Genomic DNA, 23606 nt, shown 5'->3' with positions numbered 1-23606 from the left:
CTAGTCTTTCTTCCTCTTTGCAATCCTGCCACATCTCCTGCAGCAAAATAAGCAGCACTTGACAAGAATGAAGACAGCAGTGGCTGTACAGGTGAACAAGAATGCCAGAACATCCAGGCAGTGGTACTGGTACCAGGTGAGATGGTGAGCAGCTGGTCTCAAGTGCTTTGCTCCTTTGTGACGCATGACAAATTCAATCCAGAAGACAGCTCTGTCCAGAGGCTTAACTGGCTGGTCATGGTGTATCTTGGATAACCTTAGAGCATTTTCCTTATAGCTGGGGAAAAAAGAAGAAACCTAGGAGATTTGTCACTGATTCCTGAAACAACCCATTCAGCACCTGGCAGTCCTCTTGAGGAAGGTAGACAGCCCTGCTTTTACTTTCATCAGTGTTATTTAAATATATTTGAAACTGGCCCAATTTACTCCTATCTCCATAAAATTGGCTTATGAACAGTAATAGAGAAAGCCAATCTTTTGCAAAGAAAAGTTATTCAAAATTATTCCAGATACTCCTTTAAAAAAAGCAACATGGAAACATTTGCAGCATTTTCTGTTCCAATATAATATAGTGTGCTAGCTTTGGCTGGGATAGAGCTAATTTTCTTCACAGTAGCTAGTATGGGACTATGTTTTGGATTTGTTCTGGAAACAGTGTTGATAATACAGGGATGTTTTCGTTATTGCTGAGCAGTGCTTACACAGAGTTAAGGCCTTTTCTGCTTCTCCCACTGCCCTGCCAGCAAGTAGGCTGGGGGTGCAGAAGAAGTTGGGAGGGGACACAGCCAGGACAGTGACCCCAACTGACCAAAGGGATATCCTATACCATATGACATCCTGCTCAGCAGTAAAACTAAGGGGGAGGTTGGCGGGGGGGCTGCGTGCACCGGATTTTATCCGGGTCTTTGGATGCCTGGTTGTCATCCAGGTTGTTACAGATCACCTTCACCATGGCTAATTCCCTCAGATACTGGATACCTCCATCAATGTTGGTCCGTTTTCTTCGGGAATTTGCAAGTTTTTCCTTGAAGGGATACCTGTCCTTCACACTTGACAGGAGTCACTGCCAAAGACCGAGGACTCCTGCCTTTTTTCCAATCCCTTTGTCGATGGCCTTATCCTTAGCAAGGGATCCCAGCTGCCAGGCTTCCTTACACTCTGATTCCTGACTGATAGGTAGGGTAACCTAAGGATGTTGATAACTCAGGGGTAGGAGAAAGAATTGTGGCTACAGACAGAGTAGCCATAATACAACTAGAATTGTCACCCAGAGCCTCCAGGGGATTTATACTAGCAGAGAACAAGGAAGGGAGAGAGAGCAGAAAACTGTCTCAGGAGCTGCTCTGGGCTTTCCAAGAACTATTTTTCTCAAAGGGATCATAAAATGCAGTATAAGGAAAATCAAATTACTGATCTCTCCTTTCTGAGAAATGCTGATTCTCAGAAATGAAAGATGGTTTTAATCTGAAATCCAAACTCCGGTTACTCAGTGTTTTTGGTTCCCAGAAGAGCCAGCAGAACTTTTCACATCGGCAGCCCAAGATTTTAATAACCTCATCCTACTGTAAGGCAAGAACAAAACTCACGTGGAATTGTTAATGACTGTATTCAGTGCATCAGCTAGGTCCTGCGTCTTCAGTGTGCTGAAATCCAGCTCAACTGCAGCTCCCTTTGCCCTCATGCGAGCAATGTTGTCGTGCTGGTCGGCAAACATGGGAATCCCAACCATCGGGATCCCGTGGTAGATAGCTTCATAGATCCCGTTGGTCCCACCATGAGTAATAAAGGCCTTTGTCAAGGGATGGCCTGGAACAGGGAAGGAGAGGCATGTGTAACAGCAGTTGTGGCAGACTACATTCACTGGGACACGAGCACTGCAAACTACCTGGGCAAATGCACTGCTAGAGAAGGGAACAGCCCTGACCTCTGGATCAGCATGGGAGCTTGCACGCTTAGCTTTCACACATTCATATTTATTTTAATGCAATGTGTGAATCAGCACGTTCCTCCAGACTGCCCCAGAGTTACTTCAGCCCTTCACTGTTGTGCAGTTCTAGTTTTTACATTGTATCAGGTTCACAACAGCCCCCTACTGTAGCCTTGCTTAGGTCAAGCATTTTGAAGAATGAGCCCTGGAGATGAACTGCAGAGGCCAAATCCATCTCCAGAGTACATACCTACTTTGATATTTACTCCTGCCTACAGGTGGTTCTTAGCCCTTCCAGACAATTGGCAGCAGGCTCTGTAAGACAGAGGCTTTTGCTTTAGAGATCCATCTTTATAGCTAAGCTCAAGTTGCTGTCTTCTTGAGCCACTGCTCCCTACTCCCGTCACAGCCTGGCTGTATCTTCAGTGGTTCTTGTACAGCCACTCACCTTAAAGTCAAAAGCAGGCTAGGAAATTAAGGCTCCAAGAGCAAGCCTCTGCTGCTTAAGCTGCAAAACTAGTTGTAGCCACAAGTGTTATGTGGTTCTTTTGCCTGAATAAGCCATTTTAGTGGAAAAACAAAGAAGGAAACAGTTTTTCCAAGGGTGCAATGCATCCCAGATAGAATGTGTCTCACCAAGCAGGTCATTTTGGGGTATCCAGTCATAAATCCTGGTGTTGGAGCCCAGAGTTTCTGGTTTTTTTCCTTTGTACCGCCAGAGGACCTTGAACAAAGGAAGAAGAAGATAAACATAGTGCATGTGATGTGCCCTTCTGTATTATTACATTTAATGTAGGGCTTTATCTCAAACCCATGTGCCTTTTCCCAGTAATTCAAATAGCTTTGGCTCCAGTTTAGCTCTTTGATTAGTTATTATGTGCTTATTATAAAAATCGCATAGAGTGATTTTTATATTTTGGCCTATGGACACACCTCCATGTCATTTGGTTCAGAGAAGGGGAAATACCAGAGCTCCCCATGAGGTGAGTCAGCAGTCTGCCTCTCTGCAGAGCCCAGCTTCCCAGCTGTGGCACATCCAGCAGAGATGCAGATAAAAAACAGGCCAGTCCAAATGTAAAAGGCTTGCTGAAGGCAACAGGTGACAAAAAGCAAGGCAAGTTGTTTTAGACTCAAAAGGAAATTCACCTTTTGTGGAAGCTGGCTGAGGGCTCTGGCAATCACATTACTTTTCTCATCAGTTAGGTTGTGGACCATCGACCCGAGAGAGAATACCACAATGCCATGTTCCCCTGAGCTCTGAACAAATTCTTCCATTTCCTACGAGAGGCAGAAAACATACTAAGAGTAATTACGCACTGCAGATTACACAGATTTCTGTGAATAGAGAGCATAACCTTTTTAGCTTATCAAGGAGATGGATCGTGGTGTATGAGCACCTCCACTGACAGAAGGGCATTACAGGGCATTACTGGCCCTGTGCAAAACAGATAGTTTTCTCCCCAGGAAGGAGCAGGACAAGTTGAGACAGGTGACAAGCTTTGTCTTCTTGAAAGCAAGTCAAGCAGTTTCAGGACATGTTTCTTTCAGAGCACAAGCAGCAGGAATGGATCCTGGCACTGGCGCGAGAGGGCCATATCCTGTGATACCCTCCCTGGCATAGTCAGTCATGGTTCTGGATTTTCGTGGAATAAATACTTTGCATTTCATAGCTCTGCAGGAGGGGACAGTGCTGAAAACTGACAGGGATTTTCAGCATCCTGATCAGAGATTCGTCGAGTTGCTGCTGTCTCTTTGTTAGTCAGCCAGTTCTCTATTTCTTGCAATACAGCACATGTTGCTAAACAGATTTTCTACAAATCAGACCAATAGGTCTTCCTGTTCCTTTTTTTAGTTAGTGTCATGTGAAATGGAGCAATAGCATCCAAAAGAGAATGGTTATCCATTACCCCCAACTCAACCCCTGCTACAGGGGAGTGGGAAGAGAGTTAGGTGGTTTCTTTTAGTAGACAACTTGCCCTGAAAATACCCTACCTCCTCTAAGGCTCCTACAGGAGTGATAATCTAGACCAGAGCTTGTCGTGTTGCCGTCATCAGTATCTGGGCATTTCAAATTCCACCTGAATATTGCCAGTCACAGCAGAGTGTAGGCTGGAGGTGCTGAGTGTTTTACTCCCTTTAAGATGTCTTAAACTAAGCAACAATAGAAAAAGTGTTCATCACTCGTCTCTTTCTGCAAGTCTTGACTCCGTTTTGTCTAAAGAATTTGTCCCGTCACAGTGCCTTTTTGCATCAGGTATTTCAACGTTATCACGGGCTGCAAGTCTGTATCTTAGAATTAAATCTTACACTTAACTACTCTGAGGTAGCACCTGTTTTTCCTAAAACAAACACTGTATTCCCTCCTGCTGACCTCAGCTATCTTCTTTTAAGACAGCAGGCTGTAAACCCAATCTTCAGTTTGCACAAGTACGGACTACTAAATAGCTCCATGCTCCCCACCGGCAGCAGAGCATCTTCTTCAAGAATGAGCTTTCTCGGGACATGGTTTGAACAGTTGATCAGGGAGAGAAACGGGGAGTTCGTGTTCTGCTGGGCAACCAACCAACCAACGACTGAACAAAGCTGGGATACCTGTGGTAATGGCTTTGCAGGCTGGCAATGAAGTCCTCCAACGAACTCAAAGTTGGGCAGGAAAGGACGTGGAAATTCAAAATCCCAGTATGTTCTGATTAACCATATCTCTGCTTTTCCCATTGTCTCACACAGGGTTGTAGGCCTTCCTATGGACAAGGTACAAGAGGTTTACAACACGCACGAGAGCGGTCTTGTTTGCTGTAGATTGTGAAATAGGAGCCTTACCTTTGTCTTTTGGCACTCTCACTCAGTGTAGTCTATCAAATTGTGCATGAAATGAAAACATGGACAAATCCGGACCTATTCCTTGCCCTGTCCTGTGTTCGGCCTTGACAGGTTGCCACAAACAAGGCAATACAATCTTTAAAAGGATTTTGAACCTTCAGGATGAATTTAGAGCAGTACAAGAGGAAGTGGGAAGCATTTCATTTCTGTGATACAGAAATGCAATTCTTGTACCGCTGAAAGACTTCATTACCTGTGCTGGTAATAAAAACACACTTTGGGGAAGAGAACAATCACAGAAAATTTAGTTCCAAATAAAATGAATCGCAAAGTGATGATCACCAGTCAGGGAGGAGGAAAGTTTTTAAACAAAGTTGTGTGGCGTTTTTCAAATCGTGACTCAGTCAGTGGCTGCTCAGACTACAATAAAAGACAGGTACAGCCATCCCTAGTTCTCTTGTGGACTGGGTCAGCTCCTTCTGACACATATTGGGAAAATTTGGCCAAATCCATAGATGCTTTGAATGTCATTTTATGCAAAATCCAATGTCTCTAGAAATCCATCTATAGAAAAAAATCCAATGGGTAAAACTGTTTTATAGCTTCCCATTTGGAAAAATAGATATTCTCAGGTATATGTTGCAAGTTGTCTTTGCAGTATTTTCCCCACAAAGTGGAACTCGGGAGTAAAAGGGTTAGAAGTGTTGGTAAGTGATTGTCCAGAGTCAGCCTAATGCAAGCAGGAACCAAGCAAAATAAGCAGCAAGATAAAAATTATCTGTAGGGCATCTTCTTATAGTACTTGATCAGTGTTACAATTTACACCAGTAATTTTTTTTTATTTTACTTTAAGTAAAGAGCAATGAGTCAGTTACAAAGTTACTGGAATGAAAATTAAGCCTGCATTACAAGTAGAGTGATATAAAGGTGTAATTAAGTCTTATTTGGTATTAAAAAAAAAAAATCCAGGGAAGAGGGACTAGTTTGCAGAGCACAGAGACGTTCTTGGGAAATGCAGGAAGAGATTGGAGGGCAACAGAATAGATGCCCTTGTGCTTGCTGTTCGCTTGTTATCTGCCTAAATATAGATATTCTGTACAAGATTCAAAGTCCATTGAACTAAAAGGTCTCTTTAATAGACTTTGAATCAAGCCTGCGTTGTACTAGATCGGAAAAAAAATTTCAGGTATGTATGTAGTTTAAGGAGGCTGTTTCAAACTCTGAATGGTGGGTGAAACGGAAAGGTGGCAGTTATGTTCTTAGCATTTATTATTGGAGAACACGAACTCACACTTAGCATCCTGTACTATGCAGGGTTGCAAGATGATACCTCCAGACGATGCATGCAATGTGAATGAAGGGTACTTTTTTGCTCTGCAGTTGTCCAGAGACAGCTGGTATTCCTAGTTACAACAGGGTTAACTCCATCCCTGTGTTGTCAATGGAGCTGTCTCCAGTGCCTTACACTTAGTTAAGGAATGATTTTGCCCTCCAGCCTTTATCTACTACCATCTTAATTGTAGAAGTGCCTGTCATCAAGATGAAGAGGCAACAACTGTCCTCTGAAGGCACTAAAATGGGCATACAGCTCGCTGCAAGAGCTCACGAGCAGTATCATCATTGACAAAAATAAGAACTATGTGCTCTAAAGATCCTCAAGAGGAACTAGAGCAAAACTGCACTGGTGTCTGTTAGACTAGACCAGACCTAAAAGGGAAAGCACAGCCTCCATGTGACCAAAATGGGATTACCATCTCTGCTGGCTGTTGAGAAAGAGCATTTTGAGACAACAGCATTGAGCTCCCAAAACATTCAAAAGGCACAACCTATGCAAGAGGAGAAACCACTCAACAGCTGCCTTACCTAAGACATTACTGTAGTACCCATCCCATTTGTCTTGCAAAAACTTCGAGAAAAATAAATCCGTGTAAAAGTAAAAGAGGAAGTTCTGTAGTCTTTCCACGAAGGACATCTGGTCTGTCAGCCCTGTTGTGCTAGCAGGCACATAAGAAGGTGGGGATGGGAGCCCACCGCACAGCTTCTCTAGCACATTCCCATCAGAGAAGCGGAAGCTGTAGACAAAAGGGATTGCTAGGATTTCTGCTACGAGCTCTCCACCTACAGACAGAGGGTCAGCGATCAGAACATCAAACTTGGTCTGCTGCAACTTTGCTATCAGCTGAGGATTCATCACCAAGGTGTCACAGGTCTGCTTTGACATATTGGTAAAGACCTCCAGGTCCTCTTTCATCCTCCACATGATCTCCCAGGGGTAGAGATTAGAGACCTCATTCATCCAGAAATTGAGGAAGTCCTCCATGATAGCATGCAGGGTCTTCTGGGTAAAGGGGACTTGCAGGACCTCAAAGGTGAAGGGGGAGGAGGTGTCTTGGTAGTTGATGAGCAGATTGCTTGAGGGCACCAGCACAGTCACTTCGTGACCCCGGAGAACGAGCTCTTCCAGCAGCACTTTCACATTGATCCAGTGACTTGCATCGGTGGGCCAGACCACCACCTTCCCACAAAAGCCAGTGCTCCAGCAGCATGCATAGGCCCAGAGCAGCCAGGGGAACCTTCGCCCCATCATCTCAGCAGTCCATGTACAACTCCAGTCTGACTGAGCTGGAAGCAGTTCACCACTCCAGTGTGCAAACGCTTTACAGCCAGCCAATAAAAGTGAGATCCACTTGGTGCCAAGCTTGGCAAGAAGGCATGTCAGAACACACAACACCACTTATGGGAGAACTGGGCAAGCAGCAAATCCCGTTCTGGAGTCTCCTGCAGAGCCACAGCTGATCTCGAAATGACAGCAACTCCTGTTTCTGCTCACCACAAAGTGCATTTTTCAGCATGTGAGGACCAGGAGCCCTTTCCCTGTGTTATGGTTTAATTTTGATAGGCAGCGAAGCACCACAGAGCTTCTCACTCCCCCGCAGTAGGAGGGGAAAAGGAAGGGCAAAAGTTAGAAAACTCTTGGGTTGAGATAGAGACAGCTTAATAAGCGAAAGCCAAAAATAAAACCAAGGAAAACGATGCAAAAAGAACAATTGCTCACGACCAGCTAACCAATGCCCAGCCAGTGCCTGAGCAACAGCAGTCCTGGCAAACTTCCCCCTCACTCAGCTGCTTTTTGCTGAGCACATCACCATGTGGTATGGGATATCCCTTTGGTCAGCTGGGGTCAGCCGTCCCGGCTGTGTCCCCTCCCAACTTTTTGTGCAACCCCAGCCTACTGAGGAGCAGCGTGAGAAGCAGAAAACGCCTTGATGCTGTGTAAGCACTGCTCAGCAATAACTAAAGCATCCCTGTGTTATCAACACTATTTTCATCACAAATCCAAAATATAGCCCCATGCAAGCTACTATGAAGAAAATTAACTCTATTCCAGCCAAAATCAGTATACCCTCATACCAGATCTTCAAGGTGAAGATCCACATTCCTATACTAAGCAGGAACTCAGGCTAGGGAAAGCACATGAGTAGCCCATGGAACTTTTTTGACAGCTACAAGATGAACCACATCTTATCACTTGACTACAGCCTAGATTTGCTTCTTTGCCCTTTAAGAACCAACTTATCTGTAAAGCTGGTTATAATTTTTGTCTCCTCATTTACTAGGTGCAAAATGTCCTGCAGTGATTCACAACTAGTCCACAGGGTGCTCTAGTTCTTGTCCTCTCTGTAACCAGATGCTGTGGACACACAGCACTGCCGCTGGAAGGACACAGTCCTGGTAGAGATTACTCCAGCGTCAGGCCACCCCAGGAGAGAAACAGGAGGAGAGGAGGAGCACAGGTTTTGCTCACCTTACTGCTTCAGTGCCTTCTCTTGGGAAGATGCTACAAACTGGCATCAGTGTATCCATATCATGTAGTCCAGGACAAATACTGCCAAGACAAGAGACCTGACTTCTCTTGACTGTATCCTGCAGATGTAGTGGAGATGCTTGGTGCTACTGATGTGTTCAAGGAAAAGAACAGGCAGCTGCTCTCTCCTGAGTAGAGGGCAAATGAGGCTCAGACTGAGCACTCCTCCAGGAGCTCAGCACCACCACATGAGCTTCCCTCACTAGACTGACAGTGGAGCAAGCAGTCTTTGTTCATGCATCAACCTCATCACTTGAAAAAGCCTTTAGGTAGCTCTAGGAAAGCAGCTAGAATAATAAGAACCCTGAAGAAGATTTTCCAAGGAGAAAGAGAAGGTGCGTGCATACACAGCAGTTGCTGGGACGTTGCCCCATTTCTCTGAGATGCTTGCCCCTTCCTTTCACACCTCCTTCAGGACTGGATACACTCCAGGTCAAAGCATATCACAGACAGAGTAGAGAACAGCTAAGCTAACACAGCTAACAAAACAGGTATTGCACATGGAGCCTTAAATGCTAAACCCCACATTTAACAATAGAAAAGGCAACACAAGATCCAAGCAGCTCTAAGGCTTACACAACAGGAGATCAACAAACCATGCTTCTGCCAGCACGAGATTTTCTAGTCTCTGTCAAACATGATAAGCAACACAAGTAAACACACAGCTAGGTACTCTAATAGTAGGATATCTTAACAACTTAGCTGTCTTAGCAGAATTACACCCTACTAGTGAAATATAAACACTTAGAGTCTCATATTGAAATAATATCCATTTTATCTGCCTACCAACAATGCGTGTATGTTTGCCCTGTTTCCTTTTAAGCATTGCAATAATCACTTAGAGCAAAAATGTGAAAATAATTATGCAACTATTATTTAAAAAAGAAAAAACCTTATGAATACATACCACTATCTTCTAATATTTCTTTCAGACACTTTCAGAAAAGCAACCCTGTCTCTGCTGAGGGCGTTTTATCACTGCAGATTGGGGCTCAGCTGCTCTCCCAAGGCTTTCAAAGACCGGAGGAGGCCATTATCTCTCATTTTGAGATAAGCTAGCAAGCAAGAAGGGTGCTAGGGGAAAAAAGGTAGTGTTGTATAGCTTTCCAAAATCTTTTTTTATTTCTACTTTAAAAGGTTTAATTCAGTACTAGTGTTTGGTGGGTATATAGTAGTAGTTTGCTGTTCTTGGTGTTTGTCATGATTCATCTGTGAATATGACTGATGAGCTCTGTTTCAAGTGGCTTTAGCACTGTTTTACCTATCCTAGAAGTTCCTGTACAGAGTTAGCTGTACTAGTGTAGCAGGTCAGGATTAACAGGTAACGTTTGTACTTGCCTGGATTGTTTGACTTGACACAGGAATTCTGGAGGAAGAGGAGTGAGTTCAGGGCTGTCTTGCTCCTAATTTGTGCCTTAACCTCTAAAGCTCTGGGTATTTACTCTTGTGTGTACAGCAGATGTAATTTCTGGAAGTAAGAGCAGCCTTACCTAAAACATCACTGTAGTATTGATCCCAGCTTCCCCAGAGAAGGTAATGATATATGATATCCTGCACAGTATAGGTGAAGATGTTTTTTAGCCTTTCCAGGAAGGACATCCTATCTGTTCGGCAGCTTAAGGTGGCTGGTACGTAGGAAGGAGGTGCTGGGAGTGTCCCACAGAGCCGCTCCACCGTGTTGCCTATGGAGAACCGGATGGTGTACACGAAGGGGATACCCAGCTTCTCAGCAAACAGCTCCCCACTGGGTGCCAGTGGGTCTGCCAAGAGGACATCGAAGGTGGATGCCCTCAGTCTCTCCAGCAGCGCCTCATTCTTCAGGACTTCATCACAAATGATTTTGGTTATGTTCACCAGCTTGTACACCAGTTGAGCTATCTTGTAAAGACTTTCCCAGACAGGTAGCGCTCTCTCCTGGTAAAACCAAAAATAGAAAGCTTCTTCCAGTACAGTAGCCATCTCCTTTTTGGTGATCGGTACCTCAACCACCTCAAACTGGAAGGGTGAGGGCTGCGTGGGGTTGAGAATGAGGAAGCACGAAGGCAGCAGCACGGTCACCTCATGGCCCCGGACCACAAGCTCCTGGAGTATGTACTCCATGTTCAGCCAGTGGCTGTTGTCAGCTGGCCAGACCAACACCTTCCCTCCAGACCCCCAGCCCAACACAGCCAGCAGCCACAGCACTGCCACCTCCTTCCCAGCCATAGCCTGCCCTGCGTGGCAATGCCCTCGTGGCCTTCCTTCACCGGGAGCAGCAGCACTCCCCAGCTGGGCTGGGCATGCGTGACACTGCCTTGCTCCGGAGGGCAGGAAGCCAAGGTAGCTGGGGTGAAATCCTGTCCTGGATAATGGCATGTTTTCCTGGGGGAGAAGATGACTGGGAGCAGCTGGCACCATCTGGTAGTAGATAGCTTGCTGAAGCTGGAAGATGTGCTTCCTCTGGAGCAGCGGGGAGAGCTGTCGGCCCCCGGGGGCTCAGTCCGGTGAGGATTGTGTCCTGTTGGTCATCCTGGCCCTCCTGCCTAACTACAATCTCTGTGTTATTTGTTTGGTAGAAGAGGTGACTTCATTGTTCTGGCTCAGAAGCACAGCTAGGTATGCGGCGAAGGTGTTCACCCACTGTGTGGGCACCCTTTTGCTTTATAAAGCCACTGAGCGTCCGTTTACAGTGCACTTAAGGTGGTGATCCAGGGCTGCAGCTAAAAAGTTGCGTCTCGAAGTGGATGAAACTACATGGCAAGTGACTCCAGTGTCAGAGTAAGACTGTCCTCATGTGAACTTCCTTCTTCCAGAGCATGCATCACAGGAGGCCAGAGGTGGTAGGTGATGGTGTGGGCTGTCCTGCCTGCCACTAGGTGCCAATTATGCACTATTAAGTTGAACCAGAAAATCTGTTAAACAGTTTTATTTATGGTCACCCTTCTGATGTGCAATTAAGAAATAATATAAGTCCTCTTCACTGTGCTAAAAATCATCATTACTGGGCTTCTGCCCATCTCCGTTACGCAATGTTTTCCTAAAGTTGTTGTGCAAGGCTTTTGCTACAGCTTCCATGCTGTCTAGAGCATCCTTTCCAGGATGAAAATGAGAGTGATGGAAGCAGTTGGGCTGTGAGAAGCCAAGCTGAGATACCTCATCTGCTGCACACATGACAACAGTTTGGTGTATTTGTGGAGTCCTGCAGCATGCAGGTATTTGCAGACAATTGAACTCTGAGAGATTTGCAAGTGCTCTTTTTCATGAGCTCAATGTGAGGTTAGTAAAAATGGCATGTTGATCACATGATTAATACTTGAATAAACATATTTTTCTACATATTCACTCAAAACAGTCCAGAAGAAAAGCCTGCAGAGGAAGACTTGTTGCTTTCACTGTTTGCTTGTGGGTGGAGGGAATGTTTTAAATAAAACTTGGTTTGTGCAGAGAGGATTGGTTTTATATGACCAGTGACGTAAGTGAAGTCTCTATTACAAAGCCACAATGCATTTCAGTATTGCTACTGAGGGTGGCAGCGTTGGCTCGTAATTCACCAGCTCCCCCCTCCTTGTTATGATACTCTGGATTAGGAAAACAGCTCTGTTCCTGGTTGCTTTCTGTGCAAGCAGTCATTGGAGGGAGTGATGTGTGAGCTGAGCTCCCTTGCTGAGGGCCCTATATGGTGTGGAAGTTGTTTCAACCTCCATATTAAAAATAATTATGGCAAAAGTCAAATCCCTCAGTTGGGATGACCACTGATCCCTGTCTCAATGCAATGGCATAGCAGCACAGCACCCTGACAGGGGAGTGAGTGCAACTGATGGGCCCTGGTGGCTCATGCCCTTTTCCACGTAGGGACATAATGACAAACTTCTTGCTGACCTCTCTCAGACCTTGACTTTGCAACCCTGCCAGGTTCCTAGCTCTGCAGGTCGTAAGGTGGGAGGCTGTGTAATGAGAAGTGAAGTAGCAGAAGGCTTACCTAAGACCTTGCTATAGTAGATATCCCATTCTCCCCAGTAGCTCTGGAAAATGTAGTCTTGCAGGTGGTAAGACATGATGTTTTTTATTCTCTCGCCAAAGGACATGCAGTCAGTGAGCTCGGACAGGGCTGCGGGTGTGTAGGACGGTGGGGCTGGGATCTTGCCGCAGTGCCTCTCCAGGGTGGAGGCCGGGGAGAAGCGCAGCGAGTAGATGAAGGGGACAGCCAGCTTGAGAGCCAGGAGGTCCCCGCAGAGGGTCACTGGGTCTGACAGCAGCAGGTCATAGCTAGACCCCTGCAGGCGGGCCATCAGCTCTCGGTTGGTTAGCACTGCGTCACACATTAGCCTATTCATCTGCTGCCATTTTTTGGACAGTTTTCCCAGCTCCTTGTAAAACTGCCAGAAGGTCAAGATGGTTGGCCTGTTATTCAGCCACAGTGCCACTAAATCCTCAATCGTGTTCTCAACGGTGTCTTTCTTGAAGGGCACATTATAGACCTCAAACTTCTCCGTGGCCTCAGCCCTGGGTTTAATGAAGAGGGAAGCGTTGGATACCAGGATGGTAACACCGTGCCTGCGGCGGATGAGCTCCTGTATAACTACCTTCACGTTCAGCCAGTGGCTGCCTTCCGTTGGCCAGACCAACACATTCCCGCAGAAGACAGGCCCTAGAAGAGCGACCTGAAAAAGGAGCAGCTGGAGGTATTTCTTAGAGCCAGTGGCTTTTGTGGCCATGGCAGGCTTAAGGGCTAGATAGCCGGGGAGTTTTCCCTTCCAGTTGGGAGTGCTGCACCTCTGTGTTGTGTTTGATGGCTCTTCATTAGCACTCTTAGCAAAAGCAAGAGTTTGCTGTTGCACAGGTGGGTCCTTTAAAACCCATGTTTGGTCTCAGGTCTGCAAAGACAGAAGAGGATGTTTGGTGATTCACTTTTCCGTTTCTGCCTTCTACCCTGTTAGTTTCCCCCTGAGGGAGCTCCTTTCCCCGGTTAGCAGGGTGGCAGCAATCCTCACTGCTGTCAAAGGTCTGCCTTCAAGCTACTCCCTTTGCACAAGAAGAATTTAATCCTTTTTTTTTTTTTACACCTTTTGTAGTTTTTCTGAGGCATCCTTACCATGAAATAAAAGCAAATAACAGGGGATCTCTTCTAGCTGTGTAATTACTGTATCAGTGAATGCTGACAGATTTATTATAAGTATTAGCAAATAAGTGGCACAGCTGCCAACACTGGAGAAATACTGAGATTTGCTGGAGAATGTATGACCACATCTGATTTTAAAATGCCTGTTTTCAATTGCAACAGCTGTGGTATCTGTATACTGTAATGTTTCTATTACTTATGGCAGCAAACCTACCTGTACTTAAAGATATATTTCTCTTATTCTGAGAGTTTCCCAGCTTTCTCCACCTTTCTTTCCAGAAGCAGCACAGGGGCTTGCCTAGCCGACAGGCAGCAGTGCTACAGGGAGTGCTTGCTTGAAGATATTGCTAGTCTTGGGGCAAGAGCCCTGGGCAACACAAGGTGGAGGGACACCTATGATGGGACTAGCAGTGGCAAATTATACCGTAGGCATCCTTAAGCCTCCTCAACCCTTCTACAGCCATGTCCCTGTTGGTAAATAGTATGAATTACTGGCAGTCATGCCCCAGGCCCTGCGGAGAGCTGCTGCCTCTCCAGGCTTCACTGTTAATTCAAGTTGGTGCATCTTTACAGAGGAAGAAACTGCAAGTGAGCCAGTCCTCTGGATGCCAGCTCTGATACTCAAACAAATCACTTGTGTTGCTGCCATGAACTAGCGATGCCAGAGACACGCCAAGGAAGGAGAGGCCACAGGGTACATTTAAGCGGCTGACTTGGAAGCGGCATCCTTTTTCAGGGTGAGATGTTAGAAGTGCTGATGTTTCCCATGCTGAGAGACGGCAGCAGATCCTTCATTTGTGTGATGATAATGCCAATAATAACACGTAGTTTGTTCTGATATGTGACAGGTGGTTTCCAGCTGCTCCCAGACGACTCTTCACGCAGGGACCTCATTGCTACTGTCTGGGGCACATCACCACCAACCTGGTCATGTTGTGGGCTCAGTTCAGGTGTCTAAATGTGGGTCTGGGGCCCTCCTGGCCCCTAAAGATGCTTGTCAGAGCAAAACCCACATCTTCTGGGGTGGCTCTCACTTGGAAGGTCGGAAGCTTGCATGTAAGGCGCTATGCCCTGGAAGGAGCTCTTAACCACCAGGAGCCAAAATGACAACTAAAACCCATGCATATAATGATACGCTTGATCCAACATGATCTGGGGAACAAATGCCATACAGCAAAAACCTCTTACCTAGTGGAGTCTTCCAAGGTACGTAAGCATCATGCTCTGAGTTGCAAGGTGCAATTTGCTACACCAGTTTGCTTCTGTTTCTTGCTGCTCACCTCCTCTGTGCCTGCGCGGCTCTGGCAAGGTTGGGTATCGGGCAGAAGGAGCTTAAATAAGGTAGCCTTTGAACTGGGCTTTTCAAAAGGAGGAAGTAATACAATATGGGATGATCACAACAAGACATGTATTCTGGGATTATTTATTGCTTTGTTATGCTCCAGTAATTTAATAGTTGAGATGGTCTTCCCCATGCTAGGATATATTATAATGTTATTACAGAACCAGATTCTCAGAAGGACTTTGCATCCTGTAGCTTAGAAATATGGCGTCTGACTGCTAAAAAGATTTTTCACTCCCTTTAGGCTCCCAGCTGGCAAAACAAAATTGTTTGTTAAGTAATAGACTTGTTTATAAACTGTCCACAGAAACAAAAAGAACATCTAGTGGTTTGTTTGCAGAGTTTTTCAGAAGTTGGTGTGTTACCTGCGCTGGCTGTGTGGCCCTTGATTCTGGAGATCTAGGCAAGTTTTTAATGACTTGAAAATATAGGAATCTATATTGCCTGTAATATTCAACCTGACTTTTTCTAAACCCTCAGAATTCAGGGCAATTATGCCAGCATGTTTCAACAGTAATTTTGCCTCACAGCTAGGAGTTTCACTACGATCTCTCCATAGACCTTTGTATTCAGGATAATATCTTTCTTCGGGCTAATTTAGCTTATTTGGGAAAGTCCTGTAAGAAACTTAAAGTTTTTCCAGCAAGTATTGAAAGGCCATGTTCATGTGGGCTAGGGCAGATGGGAACTTGGGTTTCATTTCTAACCCCTCAGTAACTAATTCCTCTGTAGCAAATGAGAGCTTGGGGGACCTAGCCAGGGGGACTAGGGGAACCAGGGGGTTAAATTTGTCTTGTTTCCATGGCCAGCTTTTAAAGACGATACTCAGATTACTCTTAATGCAGAGAAGATAAGCATTTTGAGAGGATTAAAGGACAAAATCCAGCAAATGAGAGAAAAGTGGGGCTGAAGAAAGTAGAGGGTGTTAAGTGTCTGTATTTCACACATCTAGCATTACTGGGTAGAAGTGCTGCAGACACTGATGCAACCTCCAGCCTTGTTAAATAACGACAGGCTTTTCGAGGCAAAGGCGAGTTACGCAAAAGTTAGGCAATACAAACTAGTGTTTTCCACATACGGGTCTCTCCACCATTTTGCTGAATGGGGGTTAAGGTGTACATGGCGCCTTTATTTCTAGAGAACCTTGATGCCAGCCAGCAACTCAAAAATTCAGTGCTAGGGTAGAAAAGGGAAGCTTTTGCCCTGAGAAGCACCAAATGGCTCTGTGGTTTTCCTTTCACTTATTGCAATAAAGCAGCTTCTGGACTGAAAGCAGACTTGAAATTCTTGACTGTAATTTTTGGGGGGACGGGGGGGAGGAAGGCTGGATGGGGAAAATATCAAGGTTGGCTCATCCCTGAGTACAGACAGAAGTGAGTGAATTGAGCAATTTTGCAGAGGCACATGTGCAAGTGCTCAGTAAAACGCCTACTCCCATGTAATCCCCAGGTGTAACAGGGAAACTCCAGCAAAAGTTAATGAGCTGAAATAGCCTTACCATAACCACCTTTCTCAGCTAAATTGTATCTTTATACCTCTGCCTTTCAGCTGTAGGACAAAAATACCACGGGCTAGGTTTATAGCATTTCACTTGTTTTTATTGATTCAGTTTAAGATTTCATGAACTCTCTTCACTGCAGTTGCAATGCTGCAGGGGCACCTTGGCGTGTGAATGTATAGACACTGGGGTGGCTTGCACTGGAGCCATTTCCACTCTGCAAAGCCAAAAAAAAAAAAAAGAAATAAGAGAAGGTCCAGTCCTAGCTTTGTGTGCCTTCTAGGAATTGTGCATTTTTGGTGGAGAAGAGGTGCTGCACCCTGTCCTTGCCAGCTCTACAGTGAGGTGCAGCAGTGGAGACTTGCTGAAGCTGCCTGCAGATGCGGCACACCCCTGTCTTGCCAGCATCTGTCCGACCCCCAAGGGAAAGCTGAGTGCTATAGAGATGGGCAAATCTGCAAATACTGAGGGTATAGACATGATGGGACTCATCTAATGGTTCACCAGCCCGGAAAGGGGCAGTTGCTCTCTCCCTCCCACCTTCTCATGCATGTTTGCTGCTCATGCTCCCATGCCAAGCCTTTCCCTCTGCCAGGTCAGCTTGTCAATGATTTATTTTAGTGGATAAGTTTGCTGCTGGGCCAGGGAGAAGTTGGGCAAAGACCAGGCTGTCAGAGAGCAGGGGTGCCCCTGAAAGGTTGGCCAGCAGCCATTGCATTGAGCCACGTAGTAATGTATTCATATGCTATAATGCATTTGTGTGTTCATAGCTCTGCAGGGGAATGAAAATTAAATTGAAATCCCTGCTAAATTTTGACTGAATCCACCGATTGTACATAACCCTGCTGCTGTACTGTAGCTTCTTGCTGGCTTTCTGGTCTAAAAAAGAAATTTGGAAGCAAAGCAAAGCTCATCTCTGGCCAGGGGCAATTTATCAGAAATAAATTTTTCTTACTTGGATGCAGCCTGCTCGAGGTCCTAAGCCACATCTGTGTCTTGCAGGAGTGAAGTTTTGCTGTTTGACACTGGAAGCTGCTAGCATGAGGTTTGTACCTGGGCCTTGGTACACAAGCAGTACACCTGCCACTTATTACCCAGAGGTATATCCATGCGGAAAGTCTGCGCCTTGGCCTCGGCACACGTCCTCGGAGACAGCCTCCTTGCCAGCACTGCCTGTGACCACGACTCCTCTTGTGTTTCAGCATGCAGGGAAGGCAGAAACTGCTTTTCCTCTGATACTGCATGTCGGAGCTGATCCATCACGGCTCAGTCTGGGATGCAGAGGGGAGCACCTCATTTGCTGCTAATTGGAGTGTGGAGGCGTGTTTCTGCATGTCTGTCTGGGAGGCAAATAGAGGCACCCGCTCTGCTCCCAGGAAATCAGGTGTGGAGGTTTGGACTTGGGCGTCACCTCGTAACTGTGAGGGATGCCATTTCATCCCTGGGGGTATTTCACCAGGATAGGTTTGTGTTTCCTCCTCTGTTTGCACTGGAGGCATGGGTGGGATTTTGGCTGGAGCTACTGTACCCTGTGCCTGGGGTGTTTGGAGGCTGGAGGAGTGAGAGGGAGGAACATTCTCTGCTTTGGATGTCATCAGCTCGGATGTCTGGGCCTCTGCATGCGATGTGGGAGCGCTCTTGGCCACTCTTACTGTGAGCATCAGGGACTTGCCCTGAGCTCCTGCCTCTAAGCCAGCAGGAAGCCCCTTCTGTGGTCCATGGCTCCGCTCCCAGGCGTCTGCGCGTGGCCGTGAGGAGGAAGGCTCCTCTGCCCCTGCCAGGGCTTTCACCCGCCATGTGTACACCTCAGCATCGACAAGCAGTGGGAAGAGAGGCACTGTGTTCATATCAAGGGATTCAAAGTCCTGGTTTTACAAGGGTGTTTACGAGGGAGCTGCGCTTATCCTGCCTGATTTGCTAGATGGTGCTTTTAAGGGCAAAGTTACTTCTGCAATCCCTCCTCTGGCCTCATAACCAAATATTTGTTTCTTTCCTGGGGTCTTAGCAGTTTGGGTCTACACAAAACTTCTGGGGCACAGCATTTTAGCCTCCCCTAGCTGGTTATCTCTTCAGCTGCTAACAAGCACCATATCTACAGCAGCGAGGGTAGGTACTGTTAGGATTGCACTTTGAACCCAGGGACAAAAGATATAAATACAAAAAAACCAGATTCTCATTGAGAGTAGTGAATGAAAACACTTCTTGAGGCACGTTTTGATGCCCCTATACATTTCACAGGTGCTGCTATCTGAATTATGAAGAGGAAAGAGGTGTCTTTAGATAGTCATCTAACTGACAGAGATGCTTTGGGGAAAAAAAAACAAATCTGTGTGCTTCCACACAAATGGAGGCATCTAAGGAGCGAAGCAGGGGTGATTGGAAGGCCTGGCTTTACATTCAAGCAGCCACAAACAGGCGTGCAAGAGATTTAGGGAGGGAAGAAAATGCCTGGAACAAATTACAGAGGAACAAGTTGTTGACATTAGCGGAGTAGCAGTCTTTGGCAAGAGCAGAGGGGCCAAAACGCATGCTGGTGGGGCTGAGTCCCAACAGCAGGAGTAAGAATGAAAGGAAATTCCTGTAGCAAGACGTCATGATGTTGGGGGGCTCAGAGATATACTGGCAGAGGAAATCCAGCACGTGAATAGACTAAGATGCCTTCAGCCTAAAACTACACAGCTGGGGGAGGCTGTGTTACGAGGAAAGCCTATAGAGCCCCGAAGGATGGGGAAGATCAACGTGGATGAATTGCTGGTAGTATCTCAGTGCATGAAGTAAGGGACCTCAAAAAAAAACAAACCCAAAAAAGCAAGTTGTGGGGGAAAAGCGAATCCCCAGGGGAGGTACAACGTGCTATGGGATGTGGTAGATGTCACGAGAGGGTTTCAAAGGCAGATTTGTAGAAGACAAAACTATACAGAGCAACCAGACACAGGGAACCACATCTGGCTCTGGAGCTGCTTTCCTACATGGCATCTTTTCTGTACGACAGAAATGGCTGAAGCCACTGCTTGCCAGTTCAGGTATCTCTGCTCCTGTCTGTAATTACCTGGATTATTTTTACTGTCTCCTCTTCTGGCATCTCTGGCTCAGTTTTGTTTGTACTGAGACTGCAAGGTAAGAGGGGACAGCGAGGTTCACAGCCTGCTGTGTCATTCTGTAACAAATCACTACAACCAAGCGATACACAAACTGCATCATACAAGACAGAGAAGCTCCCAGCATCTGAAAGAGAACCAGAAACCCTTGCAATTATTTTGTTATGACTTAAAACAACATTTCTTCCAAGGAGGGATCACAGTTCTTTATCTTCTTTTTTTCTCCTTGTTTTCTCCCCACACATCCAGGTAGGTAAGACCTATCTCCACTGCAATGCCCACCACCCCCACTTTTGTTGGGTTTGTGGTACCTAATGGCCAAACTCCAAGGATTTTGCTGAACGATGGGATTTAACTCAGTTTTGCTGTCTGTATTCCCAGACAGGTCCCACCTGACTGTCAGTCTCATCCCTGGAGCACACCAGAGCTGTTTCACATCCGATAGCCCCTGTTTCAGCGCTGGGTTGTGCCTTGGCTGCATCCCTGTCACCTTGCCTGTCCCCCAGGTCCCTGGTCATCTTTTTTAACCTCTTGGCCTATTTCATCCACTTCTGAGAAAGAAATTGCACCTTAGGTGCTCCATACCTACAAGCAATGGATATTTCCTCCAGGTTGCAGGCAACTTTGTCTTGCAGGTGTACCAAGCAGAAGAGAGGATGATGAACATGGGCAGGAGAGGACAGCATCTGAGGAACCGGGACCCAACAACCATCCGACTCGCAGTTCCCTTTTCTTAAATGATTGTGACATAAAACCAGCTATTTTAAAAGCACCAGCTTTTAGCAATGCTGTTCCAGCCCCCTAGCTGCATCATGTGCTGCCGTGCTGCAGTGTGCCCTTGAGCTGTGGTTTTTCTGGCCACAGTGGGAGGGGGAGCAGGCGAGGGGACCCTTTCCTCTGGCCCCCTGGGGACCTACCACACCTGATGGGCGATGTGGTTGCGGGGAGACTGGCACAGCATAACAGCTTCCAGGTCCGTGGGAGCAGAACAGCACAAAAGCGACCGGCAAAATCCTTTTTGCCTCCAGCTTCGTTGCTCCTGGGTGGAAGGATTGGTCCCAAGCTCCCCAGGCTGTGTCCATCTCCTGGCCACCCTGGGGCTGGTTTTGTCTCCATCCCGCTCACCTCGTCTCTTCCACATGGCCCCAGCAGCAAGGAGGGGGCATGGCCATCACCATGCCCTGTCCTGTCCCGTCCCCCCCGAAAGGGTGACATCAGCAAGGGGAGGTTTCTGAGGTAGGAGGCAGTGGGTGCAGGACCCATGTGAGCCCTGGCCATGGTGGAGATGCGCATGTGGAAGCTGCCAACCACTTCTATTCGTTGCATGCTGGAAACGCCTCTGTACTGCATACTGGCTTTTTTATTAGTCAAAAAAAAGCCGCACGGGTGTATCCTACGCATGTCCTGGGCAGGCAACGCATGGCTGGGGCGACGCGAGGGGGGATGAGGCGCTGCAGTGCTTTGTAGCAATGCAGCAGCTTTCACACGGGTGCAAATTTGGGGGGAAGACGCAGAAATAAAACTCTCTATTTTTGCAAAAGTCCCTCTGGTGTGGGGAGGTAGGGGCAGTGCTGGAGCTGCTGCCAAGGAACGGGATTGGTGGGGGTGGGTCAGGGGGGCACGCGATGGCGCCGTCTCAAATCTGGGTGCGGAAGCACAGGTCGGTGCCCGACATCTTCTGCGCGTAGTCCTGGTCGAAGCGCTCGCTCTGGGCCACGGTGAAGTGGTTCTTCCAGTCTCCGGTGGTGCCTGGGGCCGGGCGAGATGGGGCTCAGCGGAGGCCGGGGGGGACGATGCGGCAGGAGCCCCCGGGGGGCCACTCACCTTTGCGCATGAAGGGGGAGACGCCGTGGTCCATGAGGTGGGAGGGCACCATGCTGTAGTTGGTGGTGGGGTTGTCCCGCATGGCCTCGAAGGAGGTGTGTCGGGTGATGGCGTCCAGCGCCGCCTCCGGCAGCTCCCGCCCCAGGAACTGGGCCACCTTGGCAATCTCCCGGCGGAGGTCCTGCGGGACACAGGCCGATGCTCACCCCTCCTGCCACTCCGCCAGACCCCACACCGCCATCCACCCCGGTCCCTCACCTCCTTCAAGTCCTCATAGAAGAGGTAGAGGATGGGGTGATCCTTCCTCCGCTCCCAGTAGTCCTTGACGTGGTCGTACCAGGAGCCATATGCCACTGCGTGGAGAGAGCGGCCGGGGGTGTTGGTGGGGGAGCTGGAGGAGGGATATGGGGTGACCCTCCTCAAGGGTGCCCTGTCCCACCTCTGCCAGCCATGAACTTCTCCAGGTACTGGGCCCACGTCCCAGGGTGCGGCTGGAACTTGTTCATCAGGTCAAAGTGGTAGAAGGAGACGGCCACATCCTTGGCGTTGCGCCCCACGTAGATCATCTGCAGAGGGGCCATGGGGTATGAGGGGCAGCCCCAGGACCCCCAACAGGGGGGATGCTCCAGCCCCTAGGGCTTCCGACACCACTGAGGATGCTGGAGGGAGCACCGGGGGGTCCTGCCCTGGGGGAATGCACCCCAGGGCAGACACCAAGGTTGGGGGTTACCTTGCAGCGGTTTTCCCAGAAGGATTTGGGCAGGACATGTGTGGGCAGGTGGGTCTTCACCACGCGGGGGGAGGGCATGGTGGCCAGCAGGTCCGTCCCTGGGGGACGCCAAAGCACGTCCCCAGCGGGCCCTCGGCAGAGTCCCCCCAGGCTCAGCCGCCAGCAGCATGCCTGTGGCCAAGCCCCCACGCCCCACTACCTGCCGGCATCTCCCCGGGGGCAGAGAACTCCAGCATCGGCACCCTCTTGGTGATAATGTCCCGCTTGCACTTCTCGGGGTCGCCGCCTTGCAGGATCATGTCCACGATCTCGCTGACCCAGGTGGTGCCTGGGGAAAGCAACCCACCAGGGGGGCGGCCAGGGCGGCATTGGGGGTCTCAGCACCGACAACCTGCCAGACCTTGGCCAGGCACCACGGGGGCAAAGGGAAATCCCACACGACTCTGTCCCGACAGCCCCGAATGTGCTGTGTCCCCCGGGCAGCGGGTCCCAGCGGTACAACACACTCACCCACCCGGCACCACCATGTCTGGTGGGCTTGGGGACGCTCACCGGATTTGGGGAAGGTGACCACCACGATGTCCTCGGGGCGGCTCTGGAAAGTGTCAATCCGCTCCCAGTCGTGGGCGAAGGCACTGACTACGGGGATGCCGTGCACCATGCGCCACGGCTGCCGCAGGTAGGTGTCTGGATCGGCCATCCTGCCGGGGATGGGGACACATGGGCAGGCTGGCCGGTGCAGAGGGGCCCCCTCACCCTCCCAGGGTGGCTGCCGGCCAGGGCAGCGTGGGCATCTGGTGCCATGCCTGCCCGGGGCGTGGCAGTGACGCCACCGGTGCAGGGACTGGAGGTCACCACGGCTCTGCCGCTGCGCCTGCTGTTTGGGATGGGGGTGTTGTCTGCGGGGGCGGGAGCCCACCCCTTGCCCCAGCGAGGGCTGGGGGTGCCCATGGGGTGCTGGTGTCACCCAGGCCAGGCACCTCTCCCCCTGCCTCAGCACCCCAGGGGGGCAGGGATCCAGGTCCCTGGGGTTATCGCAGCAGCCCCCAGCCCAGGGGGAGGTTTAGGGGTGCTGGCTGCACCCCAAAGTACCCCAAACGCACCACCCCGGACCCTGGAGCACACAGCTCTGAGCAGCTGAGTGTGGACAGGGCACCTGCAGGGCACCCCGGGACGCCCGGCTCACCTAATGCCGTGCCGCTCTGCGCCGGGAGGTTGACACCAGGAGGGTGACTCCAGGAGGGTGACTCCAAGAGGGTGACACCAGGAGGGTGACAGCAGAGGACAGGGAGACGTGGGGCCCGCGGTGGTTTTTACGGGGAGGAGAAGGGAAGAGGGAGGGTGGATGAGGGCAGCAATGTTTGCCAGCGCTGCGGCTGCCAGGAGGGAGGAGCAAGTGCGGGG

General features: G+C 48.7%; 2 protein-coding genes across 3 annotated transcripts; both read right to left on the bottom strand.

The window, feature by feature from the left end:
- On the bottom strand, nt 1-13306 carry LOC127016188 (UDP-glucuronosyltransferase 2A2-like). 2 transcript variants are annotated; one of them, XM_050896541.1, is made up of 6 exons: nt 12571-13306; nt 4520-4668; nt 3074-3205; nt 2564-2651; nt 1587-1806; nt 1-277 (listed from the first exon to the last, which is right to left on the bottom strand). In XM_050896541.1, the coding sequence occupies exons 1-6, from the start codon at nt 13304-13306 to the stop codon at nt 1-3; spliced, it is 1602 nt and encodes a 533-aa protein (XP_050752498.1). The 2 variants fall into 2 exon arrangements, with proteins under 2 accessions (XP_050752498.1, XP_050752499.1); XM_050896542.1 differs by lacking the exon at nt 12571-13306 and adding an exon at nt 6611-7334.
- A 7978-nt stretch (nt 13307-21284) lies between these two features.
- Nucleotides 21285-22917, bottom strand: LOC127016277 (sulfotransferase 1B1-like). Its single transcript, XM_050896677.1, has 7 exons — nt 22755-22917; nt 22402-22530; nt 22203-22300; nt 21912-22038; nt 21731-21825; nt 21473-21653; nt 21285-21397 (listed from the first exon to the last, which is right to left on the bottom strand). Exons 1-7 carry the CDS (start codon nt 22900-22902, stop codon nt 21285-21287), a joined length of 891 nt encoding a protein of 296 aa, XP_050752634.1. The 5' UTR covers nt 22903-22917.
- Nucleotides 22918-23606: the final 689 nt, after the last annotated feature.

This window comes from Gymnogyps californianus, chromosome 4 (assembly GCF_018139145.2).
Source record: "Gymnogyps californianus isolate 813 chromosome 4, ASM1813914v2, whole genome shotgun sequence".
NCBI lineage: Eukaryota > Metazoa > Chordata > Aves > Accipitriformes > Cathartidae > Gymnogyps > Gymnogyps californianus.
Note: the sequence above shows the minus strand (reverse complement) of the source record. Positions and strands in the feature narration are given on the sequence as shown.